At 39.0% G+C, this 16,345-nt stretch overlaps 1 protein-coding gene across 1 annotated transcript in view; it reads right to left on the reverse strand.

The window, feature by feature from the left end:
• Positions 1–16,345, reverse strand: part of KIF5C (kinesin family member 5C) — a 123,240-nt gene that overhangs the window by 41,016 nt on the left and 65,879 nt on the right. Inside the window, exons 11-13 of the mRNA XM_054044542.1 lie at positions 10,577–10,725; positions 4,786–4,961; positions 1,233–1,301 (exon numbers count right to left, since the gene is read on the reverse strand). Of these exons, the coding sequence (XP_053900517.1) occupies positions 1,233–1,301; positions 4,786–4,961; positions 10,577–10,725 (394 nt within the window). The remainder of the gene's footprint in view (positions 1–1,232; positions 1,302–4,785; positions 4,962–10,576; positions 10,726–16,345) is intronic.

Below are 16,345 nucleotides of genomic sequence, written 5' to 3' on the forward strand. Positions count from 1 at the left end.
TCAAGAAAAACTGGTTCCATTTCCCACATACACTCCACTAAACTATGCAGCCTACCCATCAGTAACGGCCAATCCTGGGCATTACTAATTCACCAGTAGTAATAATTTTTAAAGCGTCAGCATTCCCAAGGAAATCAGGTAATTGGCTAACATCCACCTTGTCTTGCATTTTACAAGACGAACATACTGAAAAATGTTTTACCAGCATTTCTCACTTTCAAAACCCCAGAGCTAGCATCCTCTATATAGGGGGGAGTGGAGAGGGGCACAAACATTTTGGCCCGAGGGCCACGTCCGGAAACAAAAATTGTATGGTGGGCCATGAATGCTCAACAAAATTGGGGTTGGGGTGCGCGCTCTGGGGTGGGGCTGGGGATGAGGAGTTTGGAGTGTAGGAGGATGGCCTGGGCTGAGACCGAGGGGTTCGGAGGGTGGGAGGGGAATCAGGGCTGGGGCAGGGGTTTGGGGCGTGGGGAGAGGCTCAGGGGTGCAGGATCTGACCGGCGCTTACCTTAAGTGGCTCCTGGAAGCAGTGCCATGTCCCTTCTCCGGCTCCTAAGCAGAGACACGGCCAGGCGGCTCTGCATGCTGCCCCATCTGCAGGCACCGCCCCTGCAGCTCCCATTGGAGTGCCGGAAGGGGCCACTGGAGCATGTAGGAGCCAGAGCAGGGCCATGCCGCAGCTTCCAGGAGCCGGTGGTGCAGCCCCCGACCTTGCGCCCCAACCGGAGCGGGGCCGAGCCACGTGGTGTGGCTCTCAAGCCGGCTTAAAATGGCTTGCAGGCTGGATCCAGCCTTCCGGCCATAGTTTGCCCACCCCTGCTCTATATTATGGCCCAGCAATATGGTGTACTTGAATGTGTGCTCATTTAGACTTCAAATTCTCAAGGTGACCAGACTAACAAATTTAAAGTTTAAACCCTTCCATCTGTCACATAAGGCAACTGACCTCACACTTGATAAGGCAACTCGCATCTTTTCGTGTATTTATACCTGCTCCTGTATTTTCCATTCCATGCATCTGATGAAGTGGGTTCTAGCCCACAAAAGCTTATGCCCAAATAAATTTGTTTGTCTCTAAGGTGCCACAGGGACTTGTCATTGTCGTAACTGGCTAAAAATCTGTTGGATAAGACATCTAACAGCATAGCTAATACAGTAATGTTAAAAAACAAAAGCTCTCTGTGAAACAAAACTTTTGTAACAAAGGTTCTTTGGATATTTTTTTTTACCTCATCTTGATCCAACATTTGTTGTTTTAGTTTCTCAGCCAACTGGCTCTGCTGGTTGATTTCATCATCCTGCAATTTAATAAAAAGATTTATTTCTGTAATTTGGATTTGAACCCTTTTCTTTTCTTTTGCAGGACCTGGACAACAGTAATGCCCCAAGATGGAAATGAAATGAGTATAAATATGGATGAGCAAAAGAAAAAGAATTATAAAGAACAGCTACATGGTTAAAAAAATACATTAGTGATTAGATGTCTCAATAAAAATCATAACTTGTAGCTAAGCAGGCTTGCCTCAGATCATGACTAAGGTCTGGTCTATACTACCCGCCTGAATCGGCGGGTAGAAATCGACCTCTCGGGGATCGATTTATCGCGTCCCGTCGGGACGCGACAATCGATCCCCGAATCGGCGCTCTAACTCCACCAGCGGAGGTGGTAGTAAGCGCCGCCGACAAAAAGCGGCAGAAGTCGATTTTGCCGCCGTCCTCACAACGGAGTAAGTCGGCTGCAATACGTCGAATTCAGCTACGCTATTCACGTAGCTGAATTTGCGTATCTTAAATCGACTCCCCGCTGTAGTGTAGATGTACCCTAAGACACTGAAATGGCAGTAACTGCATCAAGCAAACAAACCAGTAACAGTCAATTTGTAATTGTATAACACAACAAGATCTTCAGTGCTAAGATTGCAGACTTCAGTTGAGGGCTTTTATATCTCATCTCTCCCTGCTTACACTGAAAGAGTTCCAAAATCTTGACAGTCATGGTGCCCCTAAAATGGAGGTGCTTTTATAGGAAAAGATCAGTCAGCAGTTTTACTGTCATGTTTGACTTTCAAAAGTTTAATTTAGCTGTGATAATATAGATATTATTTTATAAAAATGTCTGCCGCTCTACTCTGAAAGGAAATAGATTAGAAATAGGTTTATTAAACAAGAACTAGGGCCAGCCCTGAACTTCATTAAAAAAAATACATCATAAAACATGGGATGTGTACACTTTGTTACATTTATATCTTTCCTTCCCTATCAAAGAACTTGAAGGAAACATTATCCACCTTTGTGTGTCTACTGCAACTCTAGGTGTTCAATTCTATTGACATTTCAGGTTTTTAGTTAAGACAATATCCTCAGGGTTAGAAATTGTTGTTGAATGCAGAAGTAGAACAGAGATGTCTGACACTACTGAATATATTTTCTAAAAGCATGGATTCAGACAGACAGGTCAATCCTGGCAGCTGACAAAGTCACTCTCATCCACTCTTGTGAAAAGGGATGTCTGTCTCTAAAGCAACTCAGCATCTAAGTGGCTGCTTTTATGCTCCATCAGAGTCAATCAGAATTCTGAATTTTCCGGGCAGCCCTCCTAAACAATAGATTGATTTCTGATGGCAAGGCTAGCTATCAGGTACAGTATATAGGACACTTCACTCCCAACACTTAAAATGGTTTTTCAGATTTCCTATAAACATAAAATGTGGGTTCTTGTGAGTTATAAACGGGAAAGCCTTGTTTTTATACTAGGGAAAATCACCACCCTTCATATTCCCTACAATAGTGTAATAATGGATTGAATTGTGCATTCCTATATTTCCTGGAGAAATAAATCTCAAAAAAAGTGCAAGTGACTAGAACAATCTATAGTTAGTCCTTTGAAGAATAATATAGCCTGTGTGGGGTTAGAGGGGACAGGGGGAGAGTAAATAGTTAAGTATTTTATGACTAGAATTTTTACCTCTTGATAAGCTATGTGGAATATCTGCAATTTCACCAAGAGGCTCAGATGGTATTTTGAAAATCAAATCAAAGATTAAAACGCTGCTTGATATTTCTGGGGTCAGACTGTGCATGGTCCTTGTCCAAGAGCACAATGGAAAGCACATGTTCAAGTAGCCCTAACACTCTCTCCCACTTCATTCAGGACTCAGAGACAAGTGCACTCCCTGTGCTCTCCTGAGTCCAACAGCTTTTAGCTATCAGCAGATACAGAGCCAATACAGCTTTTTATGCATGATTTTCCATTTGTGTTGGACAATCCTGATGAAAAAATACACGAGTTAAAATGAAGTTTTGATTCAGGAACATTTTTAAGCAATCAGTTTTTGCCAGAATGTTCTTATCTTTTGGCACTCCTAACATATATGCTTATAGTTAAAATCTCCCAAACAGAAGTATTTTCTTTTGTCACCCAAGCCCAACTATTCAGAATGATAGGTGCCCAATAAATTGCTCTATCATATATTTGAGAAGTACTGATAATGTATTGGACCTGCACAAGACAAATAAAAGACTCCTGTCCCGAGGTACTTGCATTCTAGGAGACTGACATAGATCAGACAAGATGCATTCATTAGAAGACCTTAAGGATGGTCTTAGATTTTACTTGTTAAATTAAAATCTAATATTTGTATCTCATGCTCTCTTCCCTCCCACCCCTGCCTTCTCCTAAATAATGTTGAGATGAGGTGGTAGATAACTGATGTGGGTTCTGGATCTCCTGGAAAAGGTGAGGGATTCAGGAGGAAGTGGGTCAGAACCTTACAAATTAATCTCAAGCTTTCCCTAGACTTCAATGAGAGCTGTATAGAGACATGCATGAAAAGAGTGTGGAGTAAAATAGATGGATACAGCAGATCTGGTGATGGGACTTTGAATCCTGGGTTGCTTCCTACCCACCCAGAAAGAAAATTCATGGGGCTCAAAATGAAAATATAGAAAATCTGTGACCTCCACACTGAGTAATTATGTAAAATGGTGGATTGGTAGAGGTTTAGTGAGTTTCAATTATATGGCTCTTGTGCCAAATTTCACTAGATGTTAAAAAAAAAAAAAAAAAAAAAAAAAAATCAAACGGGGCTGGAAGGCTCTCCCCTGTTCTATTTTCATATCAGCTAGTGTGTATTAAATATCAAGCTGTAGATATCAGATGAGCCTACTGTTTTTAGGATGATTCACCAGTAACGGAAAAGTTGAAGTCTATTTACTGTGCTGTGCAGTTATAGTCACAGTGGGACTGCATAAGGGGAAAAAATAATCCATAAGACCAGTATTTACCATAAACAGAGGCACTCAAGAGTAACAGCAGTGAGAACAAAGTTCCTATACACAACAGAGAAATCCCTAAAGCAGTTCACAGTTCCACACTACAGTTAGACTGAAAATGAGCAACTTTGAGCAAGAAAATTGAAGGCAGTTAGGATATGCTTACAAGCCAAGAACACACACAGAGACTAGTTTAAATAAAAGTATATAGCAGAGAAAACATTTCTTAAAACTATATAAAAACTGGAATAAGCCAACAGCCCCCGACCTGTGGGGAGGGGTAGCCTCATAGGTGCCTCTCCCCACTGTGAGGGTAGGCAGCCGTGCGCATCACTCCCAGGCTGTGAAGATGGAGGCAAAGCCTATTCTAAATAGTAAATAGAAAGGACTACAGCTTGAAGTTTGGGAAGGATACAGCACTGATAATGCAACAGCTAGGTACATATACCCATTGACTGTTGGGAAGCAGTTTACGTACATAGAGCAGACTCAAAGAAACAATTTCCAGACCTTGTCATCCAGCTGTCTGTACAGACTGGTAATCTCTTCATCGTATTTCTGCTTCTCCTCAGTTGAGATGCTGGCAACAACCGGTGCAATGTTGTCAATGATGGGTGTGTTGTCACATGGCTCCAGATTTTTCTGGTCCTTAGCACTGATCTGCTCATTCTCAGGCACTGCTTCTCCTGCAGTGGCAGAGAGGAAACAGTTACAGGGAGCTGGTCATTAGAATCCATGAAAAATAGAGGCACTTCTGAAAACAAGGGTTAGACAAGAGGCCAGGAACTCAGCTGTCACACTGGTCCCTAGCGCAAGTCATAGGAGCCTGAAGGAAGAGACCATAAAAACAGCTATTCAGCCAGATTCAGGGACGGGATGGCCACACCCCACACTGGCAATTAGGAGGAGGAGTTATGGTAAGTAAGAGGGGGGGAAAAAATCAGACTCATTTTAAAGCGTATTAGACTTAAGTATCTATTTTCCCCATTTTCCTGTTGTCCACTCCTTCCCACCCCTACGTATTGCTATAGGAATACAAAGATCAAACAGCTGCATGAAAACAGCAAACTTCCCGTACAGTTGCAGAGATTGAAACAGGAAAAAGCGACATGCAATTGTAACTCCGGGCATCAAAAGTGGAATAATTTAGATTGGTATGCAGTGGCAGAATAAAACTAGATATGATGTTTTTAAACTTTTTTCTTCAGAAGAATTTTCTCTGAAGAATATTTTCTTTACAAAAACATATGTGCGTTCCAATTACTAGTCTGTTGCAATTCATTGAAAAGGAACAGGCAAGTAGTTAATGCCAAAAATTGACTTGGTGTTCATTATAATCTGTGGGAACACTCCTCTAGTTGGTAAATACTGAGTGTATTGTATGGGGAAGGTTAAATTCCACTATTCTGCATGAAGATTTTTTTAAATCTAGAGAATAGCTACAGTTTAAGGCAGAGCCTACCAAATTGTTGTTCCATAGATGAAATAACTAGCAGTCACTCCTGTCAACTGTGCAGACACTATCCATAACACTGCTAAGTAAAGTAAATAACGCAAATGTAATAAAACAAAAGGAGACATGGTAATTCAACCCTGGGAAAAAGAATAGGGGCTGGGAGTGTAATGATCAATGTTTCCCAGATGTAATCAGACAAAGTTAGTGAGAAAATAAAATTTTCAAGCTTTAAAAAAATTACAAAATTATTAGACATATAACACAAAATCAAGCACTATAGAAATCCTACATCAAAAAATTCCTTGTCTACATTGCTGATATCACTTTATACGATTAATACTGAAAATGTTAAATTTAATTTATTTTTCACCATTTATACTATTGATTTAGCTTTTGCATTTCGCTCATATTAAACAATGAAAGCTGATACTTTCTGGCCTTGGGAATTAGAACAGTGCTGTTACGTTTGGGTTCCCAAGATTTGTAAATAACCTGTACAAAAGAAGTTCAAACATTTTAATTTTCTTTTTTCTTTTTTAAAAAAGAAAAGCTTTTTCATTCATGTTGCTTTGTGTGGAAAAACAACCACTACCAAAATTTGGATCTTAAAACTATATGACATTATCCTTCTTACTGGAACACACAAGTCAAATTCTGTCGTTGGGTACGTGCACACTTAATTGGCACTGACTGACTGTCCTTGGGATTTGTGCACACATCTTTGTTTCTACTACAGCTTCATTTGGAGAGAAAGTCACCTTTTATGGAGCCTTCCACTAAACAAAGGTCAGACAGCCAGCCAATAATATATTTCTGATTGCAGTTAATCTGCTTGTAGGCCATGCCAGTGAGACAGAATTGGGTTGAGAAAGTGCATACATTAAAAAAAAAAAAAAAAAAAAAAAAGACAGTTTGCTGTAAGAGCTGATTACTCTGCATACAGCCATGCATCTGTGTTCCCTTTTCTAAAATGCTACTGTCCTTCTAGGATGGAAAGGAGATTTGGAAAGTTACATTTAACAAACATAGAATCAAACATACAAGGATATTAGGAGACTATAAATTCCCAGCACTACACAAGACCCAACACCAGACAAACGGTCTCCATGGCAATTTCACTGCACTAATGGAGAAATATTCCCTGCACGGAAGTGGCCTGAGTCTCCAGAGATGGCCCAAGAAAGCTATCATTACAGTCAGTTGACTGTAATAAGGAAGACAACCACAAACAACACCTGGGGAAAGAGAGCATTTATATAAACGGAAAGGTTTGATTTCTCCTGCTTTCAGCAAAATCAAAAGCAGTTGCCTCTTCCCAATGAAGATTTTACATATGATGTTCAGAATAAGTGTAACTGATCTATCTTCGGACCACAAATTCAAAGGTTTTCATATCTGTCCATGCCAAATCACTGGTGTGCATTTACTTCAGATTACCAGCCTTTTTTGTGCGTTGCATACATTAACCTTTCGATTACTAGCTGCAGAAACACACAGGATTTGGCTGAAGTAAAAAAAATTTTTTTGTAATGACCCCATTCAAGTGGTTTTTCCCATAATTACAGTTTATTTTTAATAAGAAAAAAACTGCAGTCAAGTATTAAGTAAAGATAGTCACAGTTAACTATTTGTCGAAATGTCACTACTGTATTTGTCAGAATGCTGGAGTAGATAAATCCCATAAATTAGCAGTTACATGTTGAAATTTCAAACACAAAAACTATCTACCAAATTACCTTCTCTCCCGCTAAATGAACTGAACCCTATGCAAAGAATGGAATAGCAATTCCACTCTTTGTGCTACTCAGAACAGCACATTTACCGATCTCCACAGAAATTCCATCTGAAAGCCACAGGAGGGCAGGCAGGCAGGCGATCAGATTGACAGTCTCTAATGCAGTTCTAACGGATTGCTTATTCTAATGCCAAATTCACATCTAGGAGATATCCAGCTATACTAGAGGCACCAGAAAGTAGAATTCCATGCTGGAAAATAGTGATTTAAAAAAATAAAAATAAAGGTGAGAAATTAATAAGATCCTTTATAAATGTTTGTATCTCCTACTGTGCCTTCCTGTGACCCTATGTGAATTTTAGTACTTATGAAAGATACTGTAAACTGCTTGCAGTCTTGCCAGCTGAAATAATGGGTCTAGCTCCAAAATTTGCTGTGCAGCTTTTTACTTCCAGAAGCTGTTGATACACTGGAAGAGGACAGAGCTCTGTGCAATTAGTGATAGCAGTTCCAGAGGCCAACATCTGCTTTCAGCTGCACCAGTGTAAATCTAAAGGAGCTCACTAACTTCAGTGCAGTTACTCCAGATTTACACTGGTTTAATTGAAAACGGAATTTGGACCTAGATGCCTTATAATAATAGTACGTATTCTTATTATGCTAGTTTAATTATTTTGTAACAAACCACAGTGAAAACCACATTAGAGAAGATCTCTTATAGGAAAAAAAATCTTAACATTACATTTTCTGTTCATAAATTTCACACTTATTTACCAAGTAAATGCTATATGATTTCATGACTACAACAGCCCAGTTGCTCCAGATGTACCTCACTGAACGCCGTAGTAACAAATAAATTACAATATAATTTTCCATTCATTATGCAGTTAGACAAGCAACTGTGTAATTGCAGCTATCATATGACCATTTATGCTCTAGAAAAATTACCTGAAATTGTGTTCATTTGCAGTAAATGAATTCAATTTAGTGGTTAATATAGACAAAATCATTGAATCACAAATTCCTTCATTTCTTTTGAGCAAAGCCATTGGAACACACCGAATTTGCAGGTTAAAATTAAACAAAAGACTGTTTTCAGATCTTGCTTCACAAAAAAAATAAAATGAAATAAAATAAAAAAAATCTATACCAATATTTTGCCCAATCTGGGTGTTTTTATCAACTCCAAATGCAGAAAATGATCTTGTCCTAAAAGTTATTACAGACAAGTGTGAGCATGAGAGGATGATCAACATGTCCAATTCCAATATTACTAGTATCTGTATATAGGATTTTTTTTAAAGCTTTGTTGAAAACTAGGATCTTCCTTGCATCTATGGATTTCCAGTAGCATGAACATTTCATCTGAGTGTTAAAGAGTCAGGAGATTTCTACGATACCAGGAAATGAGCTAAACCAGTGGAGGCTAGACTAGGATGAACCAGACAATGGCAGGCATTACTAGGCTTGGCTGCAAGTGGTTACAGCCTGATGGTCAGGTCAACAGTTCCAGTTGCTGTGAGGTGGAAGATGCCATTAATTAGATGTTTGTTAAGTATGCTAAACTTAAAGCAATATTGATTATTTAGGCTTAGGGTGGTTTTGGTTTTTTATATTTTAAGTTTTAGTTCTCTGTTACATATGTTCCTAAAGTGCGCAATAGAGACCTGAAACTTTAAAAAAAAAAAAAAAAAAAACATGCAGTAATTGATATTGCTTATATAGGCTCCTAAATTGTGGTTCATGGACTCCTCCTCCTAATTTTCTCAACTGCTAAACAGCATTAAGAGACACTAAAAATATATACTTCCTTAATACTACTTTTCCTCATAAGCAATGATGTAGTTGCAACAGACATTATGCGATCATAAATGTGAGGGAAGCAGCCCACATACTCATGAAGAGGAGGAAGCAGATTGTTCATGAGACTTTCTCTGTAAAATATGGCCCTTACTATGGAAGAGTTTGGGACCTCTGTTTTATCGACTCTGAATTGGATCGGTTTGGGAAAGTGACAAGCCAGCTTTTGAAGAATATTGTCTCCATCCTCTCTCAAACCCTTAGAAGAGATTGTGACCACTTCTGACACTGAGATAAGCACAGAGGCAGCTGTGGCTGCTGTTCCCCATAAGGGCAATGAAGGCATCTGCGGTCACATAGGGGAGGTCTACATTGCAGTTAGACACCCTCAGCTGGCACAGGCCAGCTGGCCTGGGCTCGTGTAATTGAGATATAGAAATATGGGCTCGAGCTTCAGCCTGAGCTCTGTGATCCTTTCACCTTGACTCCAGTCTGAGTCAGAATATCTACAATGCAATTCAACAGCCCCTTAGTCCACTAGTCCAGGCTAGCCATGGGTTTTAATTGCAGTGTAGACATATCCCCTAAGGACAAAAGTGATCTAAAGATTCTAAGGAGCGATTAAAATGGCCAACTTTGCAGAGTGGTGATCTTGAAAGGAATTATTCTGCTTTAGCACAATGATTCAAAGTGGTAAGCGACATCAATTAAACAAAGGCAGAAGATACTGCAATACATCAATTAAGCTGCTATGCACATCCATCCCCAAACTCAAAGGCTTTAAAGTTTCTCCAAAGACACTATGGTGAAAGTAGGTACTCATGAAAGTGAGTCTTTAGCACTGTTCTGAGACTAGTACAATGCAGACAGACGCTGTGCAAACTCAGTTATACAACTGTCACAACTGTCACTCCAGTTCTGATTTATTACTCCCTATTCCTCTGAGCAAAAAACCTGCTAGTTATGGCAAATAATACAGCAGGTCACTAGTCTGCAGTCTAATGGTGATGCAACTAATTTTTACTTATGACAACTCAAACCCAGTCTTCATGAGGTGAGACTAGTGAACTAACTCACTAGGCCACCTTGGTACCCCAATGTTCCATTTTTTCTGGTGCTGTAATATATATGGACCTAGTAGACTGAATAATCACTTATCATGGAAGTGTCTTACCAGTTCAATATAGTTCATCAACATTTGGAAATTTTGTATTTTTCTGTGTTGAAAACTTGTATGACTGTTTTGCAATTCAAAGAAAGATTTAAACATCTAGAATGAAAAATACATATTTTGTTTCATCGTTTCTTACCATTTCTCCACCTATTCAGTTCCATCTCCAGATGCTGGATAACGTTCTTCAAACTCTTGTTTTTGTCTTTTTCCTTCTCATATTTTTTCTTCCATTCTTCTGCAGTCAGCTCTAGATTCACAGAAACTGTGTTCTTAATAGTCTTGGCTCTGTGCAATAATAAGAAAGGCATGAAAATGTAAGTGATCATTAAATTGTTTTCATCACAATATTTCTCAGTGTAACATAGCAAGGATTCAGATTTAAAAAAACAGAACCAAAACACCGAATGCCTGCACCTTAGGAAATAAAGTACAATGCCACAGTTGACTCTTCTCTTAAACACCTTGGCCCCTTGGAGCTTAAATATAAAAATGTTCACATAGCAAATGCAGCAACTGATTAGTAAAGGGATCAAGTCTCAAAAAACAGAACCACTTTGAGGTAAAGAAGTTTAAAAAAAATCCCTTTTATATTTAACAAAAAAAAAAAAAAACCCAACACCACCACAAAAAACATGCTGTGGAAGGTATTCAGCACCAGAAAGTTTTGCCTTGATGTTCTTCAAGTTAGTTAAAACTCATGTCTGTAAAGAATTCTCCCTCACAGCTTGGTTAGAAGAAGGATTCTGCATGTAGAGTTAGGAACAGATTTTCATATACATTTTGTAATTCACCTTGGACAGTATAAAGTAACACTGTATACCACTTTTGCACAAAAATATTAAATCCAGCTGAATTTGCAGGGAGAGTTTAAGCAGGCAGAATGTAATTACCCAAATTGTAATGTGGTTGGGATGTCATGGCTAACCCTGTTCTCTCAAAAGGAGAGAAAAAAAATCTTTAGTGACCACAGCTAGTAAAAATGGATAACTTTACTTCCCCTTTAAAGATGGCTCCTTCAATGGCATGCTGCTCCCTAAAGCCATAATATGGCACTGTCTCAGAACTGAGTAAGAGTACCGCTTACTAAAATCACAGCACAACTACATGAAGAACGCTGACCTTTCCTAGGGTGTCTCCCGTCCAGATACTGACCAGGGCCAAAACTGCTGAACTTGAGAGATCCTGCCTGATGTGCTCCAAGAGAGATACAGGCCAATAATACTAATAATGTTTAAATTGTTGGTGCTTAATATCCAAAGGCCTTTGGTGTGCCTTAGAAAAGCATACACAATTATAAACAAAACCATAAGCCTTATTATACTGCTAGAGTAGAAAGTAAGCAAAACCTTAATACACATATCAACAGTAACAATGAATGAAGTTGATTCAGTTGCAATTATTTTATCCCAGCAGTGATTGCAGTTTTGCACAAAAAATCCCCACAAAACCCACCACCCAAAACATGCAGGACAATTAGCAGGGCATCTGCTTTTGAATATATGTTTTCTAAAAATAAAATGAGTTAGGAATAGAACTGAGCGAATAACTGATTTTTCAGGTTGGGGGCCAAAGTGAAAAATAAAAAAATTGATTTAAACCTAAAATTGAATTTTTAGTTTTTTCCTCACCAGAAGGGGGAAAAATTGTTTTGGTTCATACAAAATATTTTGTTCAACCATATACAAATGTCAGGGGGTTTTGTTTTATTTTGGATCGTTTTCAGGTGGAGTGTTTTTTTTGTTTGTTTGTTTGTTTTCAAAACTTTAAAAAAAAATCTAAACTTGGAAACAAAATGCCACTTTGAAATGAAAAGTCAAAACATTTCATTTCAAAATTGTCAAAACAAGCAGTTTAGATTTAATAAAAGTCCCCCAATTTTTTTTTTAGCTGAAACTATTTATTAAATGCAACTCAAATTAGCAAATAGTTTCAGTGACATGAAAAAAATGCAGTTTTCAGTGAATTTACTATTACCCACACAAATATCACCAGCTCTAGTTAGGAAAGCTACAGTGTTGACTGCCCTTGGATTGCTCAACTATAGAGCCAACCAGAGTGAAGGCAACACAATCAGGTTAAACAAATTTCAAGCAAAAGAATATCAAGTACACCTAGGACAAGCAATTTAACAATCAAAAGATGCAATGTGTAAAGCACAAATGCAGAAAAGCTGATAAACTACTTTTCTAAATAGATTACTTCCAATGACTAGCCCAGAGACACAGGATAATTATTAGCTGAAAAGCCTGGTTATTGTAATGCTTTTAACAAACTTTCTTCATGGCTCCATTAAGTGATTCTAAAAACATGTTTGATAACAAAAAACCCTGAAAACATTATGTCAGCAACCTCCATCTCTCACACTGCTCCTCCACATCCCAGCCACTACACAATCAATCATTCTCACTGCAATTTTTACTGCATGTTGGATGCAGTAGTTTTATTACTTGCATCTTTGGCACAGAGAACTATCCTCTGCCCTTTTTACTATGGTATGCCTATGAATACTCCAGGGCTGTCTCCGAGCACTGTCTTGTTATTCTTTCAAGCCTATTTCAAATTTCCATTCCTATGGATTGTTCTTCACCCATTACTAGTGTCATACTGTCAATAAAAACAACAAGGAGTCTGGTGGCGCCTTAAAGACTAACAGATTTATTTGGGCATAAGCTTTCGTGGGTAAAAAAACACTTCTCCAGATGCATGGAGTGAAAATTACAGATGTAGGCCTTATTATTATTATACTGACATGAAGAGAAGGGAGTTACCTCACAAGTGGAGAACCAGTGTTGACAGGGCCAATTCGATCAGGGTGGATGTAGTCCACTCCCAATAATAGATGAGGAGGTGTCAATTCCAGGAGAGACAAAGCTCCTTTTGTAGTGAGCCAGCCACTCCCAGTCCCTATTCAAGCCCAAATTAATGGTGTTAAATTTGCAAATGAATTTTAGTTCTGCAGTTTCTTTTTGAAGTCTGTTTCTGAAGTTTTTTTGTTCAAGTATGGCTGCTTTTAAATCTGTTATAGAATGTCCAGGAAGACTGAAGTGTTCTACTGGCTTTTCTACCCTACTCAATATTGTAAGATGGATCTAAATAGATGACCTTTAATCCTAGAAAACGTAACCACTTAATGTAAAATGTTTTAAAGGTGGGAAAATGCGGCTTCATCAAGGATCTAACCAAGGCCAGGAGGACCCTCAAGAAGGAAACGTAAAAATTATGATAATCCATAAGCCATAAAATATTCAGCAACTTTCCCTTCATATTTAAAATCTTATCCGTAGCCTAATCTGCAAATAGCCCTACTGGAGGAAAAAGATGCACAACCAAAAAAGCGTTCTCGTTCTGGTTTCCTTGGTGACTGAAGGATAGGGATAGAAAATGTTCACTGTAAATATTAATATTCATTTACTTTCTAGAAAAGCCTTAGAGAATGCAGAGTAAAGATCCTTCTGTTCAGTTGATCTTAACACAATACAGCAGCAAATCTCACATTTGTATCTTATTGTTCACAGTGAACTGCTCCGCATTAGGGCCACTATAGCTCCTGTTTTAGTTCACTTATGCATTATTGGGGTGGGGGCAGTTAGCTGCCATAATGTATCAAGAGAGAGAAGGGCCATCTCTACACTACCACTTATGCGGGCAAAACTTTTATGTCGCTCAGGGGTGTGAAAAAACCACACCCCTGAGCGACATAAAAGTTTTACCCGCATAAGTGGTAGTGTGCACAGCGCTATAGTGGCGGGAGAGCTTCTCTCACTGATCTAGCTACCGCCGCTCGTTGGGGGTGGTTTAATTATGCTGATGAGAGAGCTCTCTCCAGTCATTGGAGGAAGGGAGGAGGAGACAAAAAAATCCTGGGATCAACACAGCTACAACACCACTGATTATAACAAGGGAGTATCCTGCTATTCTCCCAACACCCACAGCTGGGCTGGCATCCTGGCCCTAAATGAGAAACATTATATATGATAAAAAATAAAACATATCTTGAGATAAAATTGCTTTCCCCCTCCTAGAAAAATACTTAGCATTTTTAGCATGGAACTTTGTTATTTCTAGTTTTACAGATGACATAGTAAGTGAAACAAATTCACAGCACTGCGTCTATTATTCATGCAGCAGCAATCAAGGCTCTCCTTAGCCAAGCTGTGCTGAGTCAGCCAGTTTCTAAAAACTGATTTGCCTTCTGAACAGAAGGTCCATTTTAAATCCCATAGAGATGAAAATCCAAATACAGAAACTGGACTTCCGATGTTCAATACACTTCGCTATAGTGGTATAAAATGAGGTTTTGATACATATATGGCACTATCTACACACAATGAATGTGCAAATCATTTCCAGTAATGTTAGAGGGGATTAATACATGCTTATGAAGGAAAAGTACCTTTCATGTTCTTATAGCTTTAAAAATATGTTACTCTATATTCACCTAAACTGAACTGGAAAATTATATGGTGTCCAACTTGGTGTGTTCTGACCTTTATTTGTACAAACAGGCTGCTCAGTGTTAACCTCATCTAGCCCCCAATCTAATGAAGCATTTACTCACAGGATTAAAGTTAAGCACCTATTTAACTGCTTCACTGGACTGAGGATCTATCCAAAAAGGACCAGGGACAAGCAAATTATTCAGACAGATGGAGTTGGCACAATAGGGACTATTTATTTTGTTATGTTATGAAGAGGTGTAAACCATTCACCAGAATGAACTAAATTCAAAGTGAAAAAATTACAGCTATGAAGAGGACAGCAATGTGACCCCATCATACTGTTTACCAGTAACTCCCTGCTCCCAACCTCTAACAGTGGGCAGTATGCAAGCCAATAAGCCACAACTACTGACCCATTAGATAGCAATGTTTTTATAATTATTATTATTGCATCCTAATATTTACTCAGTTTCACTACTCAGTTATCAAGTATCAATAAGGAGCAAATGTCTCCAAGAAATGTTATTTAGTTTTGCAGCATGATACACATTTAAATGAAAACAAAATTAATGAACAAGAAAATCTTAAATAATAATCCCTCAGTGTAATCACAGAAATGACTATTTCTCCATTATATAGTGATTTTTGAATTATAATTTTGTCATAACTACAATGGGCCAGATGTTCCACTCCCACCAAAAACCCAGAACAAAAGCCCCCATAAAATTCTCCCTGGGGAGTTCTTCTGCATGTTCCTATTCAAAGTGAGCAGTTGATGGTGCCACAGAGCAGGAAGGGGACAAAGACTCTTCTCCAATGGCAGCAGAACTCACAGGAAGTCAGTCGTGCTTCCCATAGCTTGTGTCTGTTTTGCCATGTCTGGGTCCTACCTGCCCTGACCGGGTCCTAGCAGATGCCAAGGGCAAGTTAATACTGGAGCAGCATCAGAATGTCCATAAGGGGACCGTGCTGCAGAATGACTCCACTCACTGTCACCTCTGGCTCCACCCACACACCAAAGCTCCAAATGCATAGAGGGGTGCATTCAGTTGAGCCTTTTCACCTCCTCCTTTGCCCCCTCACCTGCCCCCGCTTCCCCCCCACCCCCGGGGTATATTGCACTCTTTATGCACCTGTCTATGTGCAAGGAAGGCATCATCATCAGGCACCAATTAAGAAACACAGGTCCCATCCTTCTCCCACTGAAGTCAATAGCAAAACTCCTATTAACTTTAATAGAAGCTGGAATGGGGCCATAATGAATAAAGGGTTGCCAGGTAAAACTTTCCACATTCTTATACCATCCCATGTAAAATGCTCCTTCAGAAGGGTGGGTTTTGTTGCAAATTGTTCACATCAGGAAACATAACCCAATTTCTGACAGATAAATGAGATTCCAATATCTTATACAAATGGTTAAGTAAATAACATTGCAAAGAGCAATTATTAGCACATACTGTTTTATC

Source organism: Malaclemys terrapin, chromosome 11 (genome assembly GCF_027887155.1).
Source record: "Malaclemys terrapin pileata isolate rMalTer1 chromosome 11, rMalTer1.hap1, whole genome shotgun sequence".
Lineage (NCBI taxonomy): Eukaryota > Metazoa > Chordata > Testudines > Emydidae > Malaclemys > Malaclemys terrapin.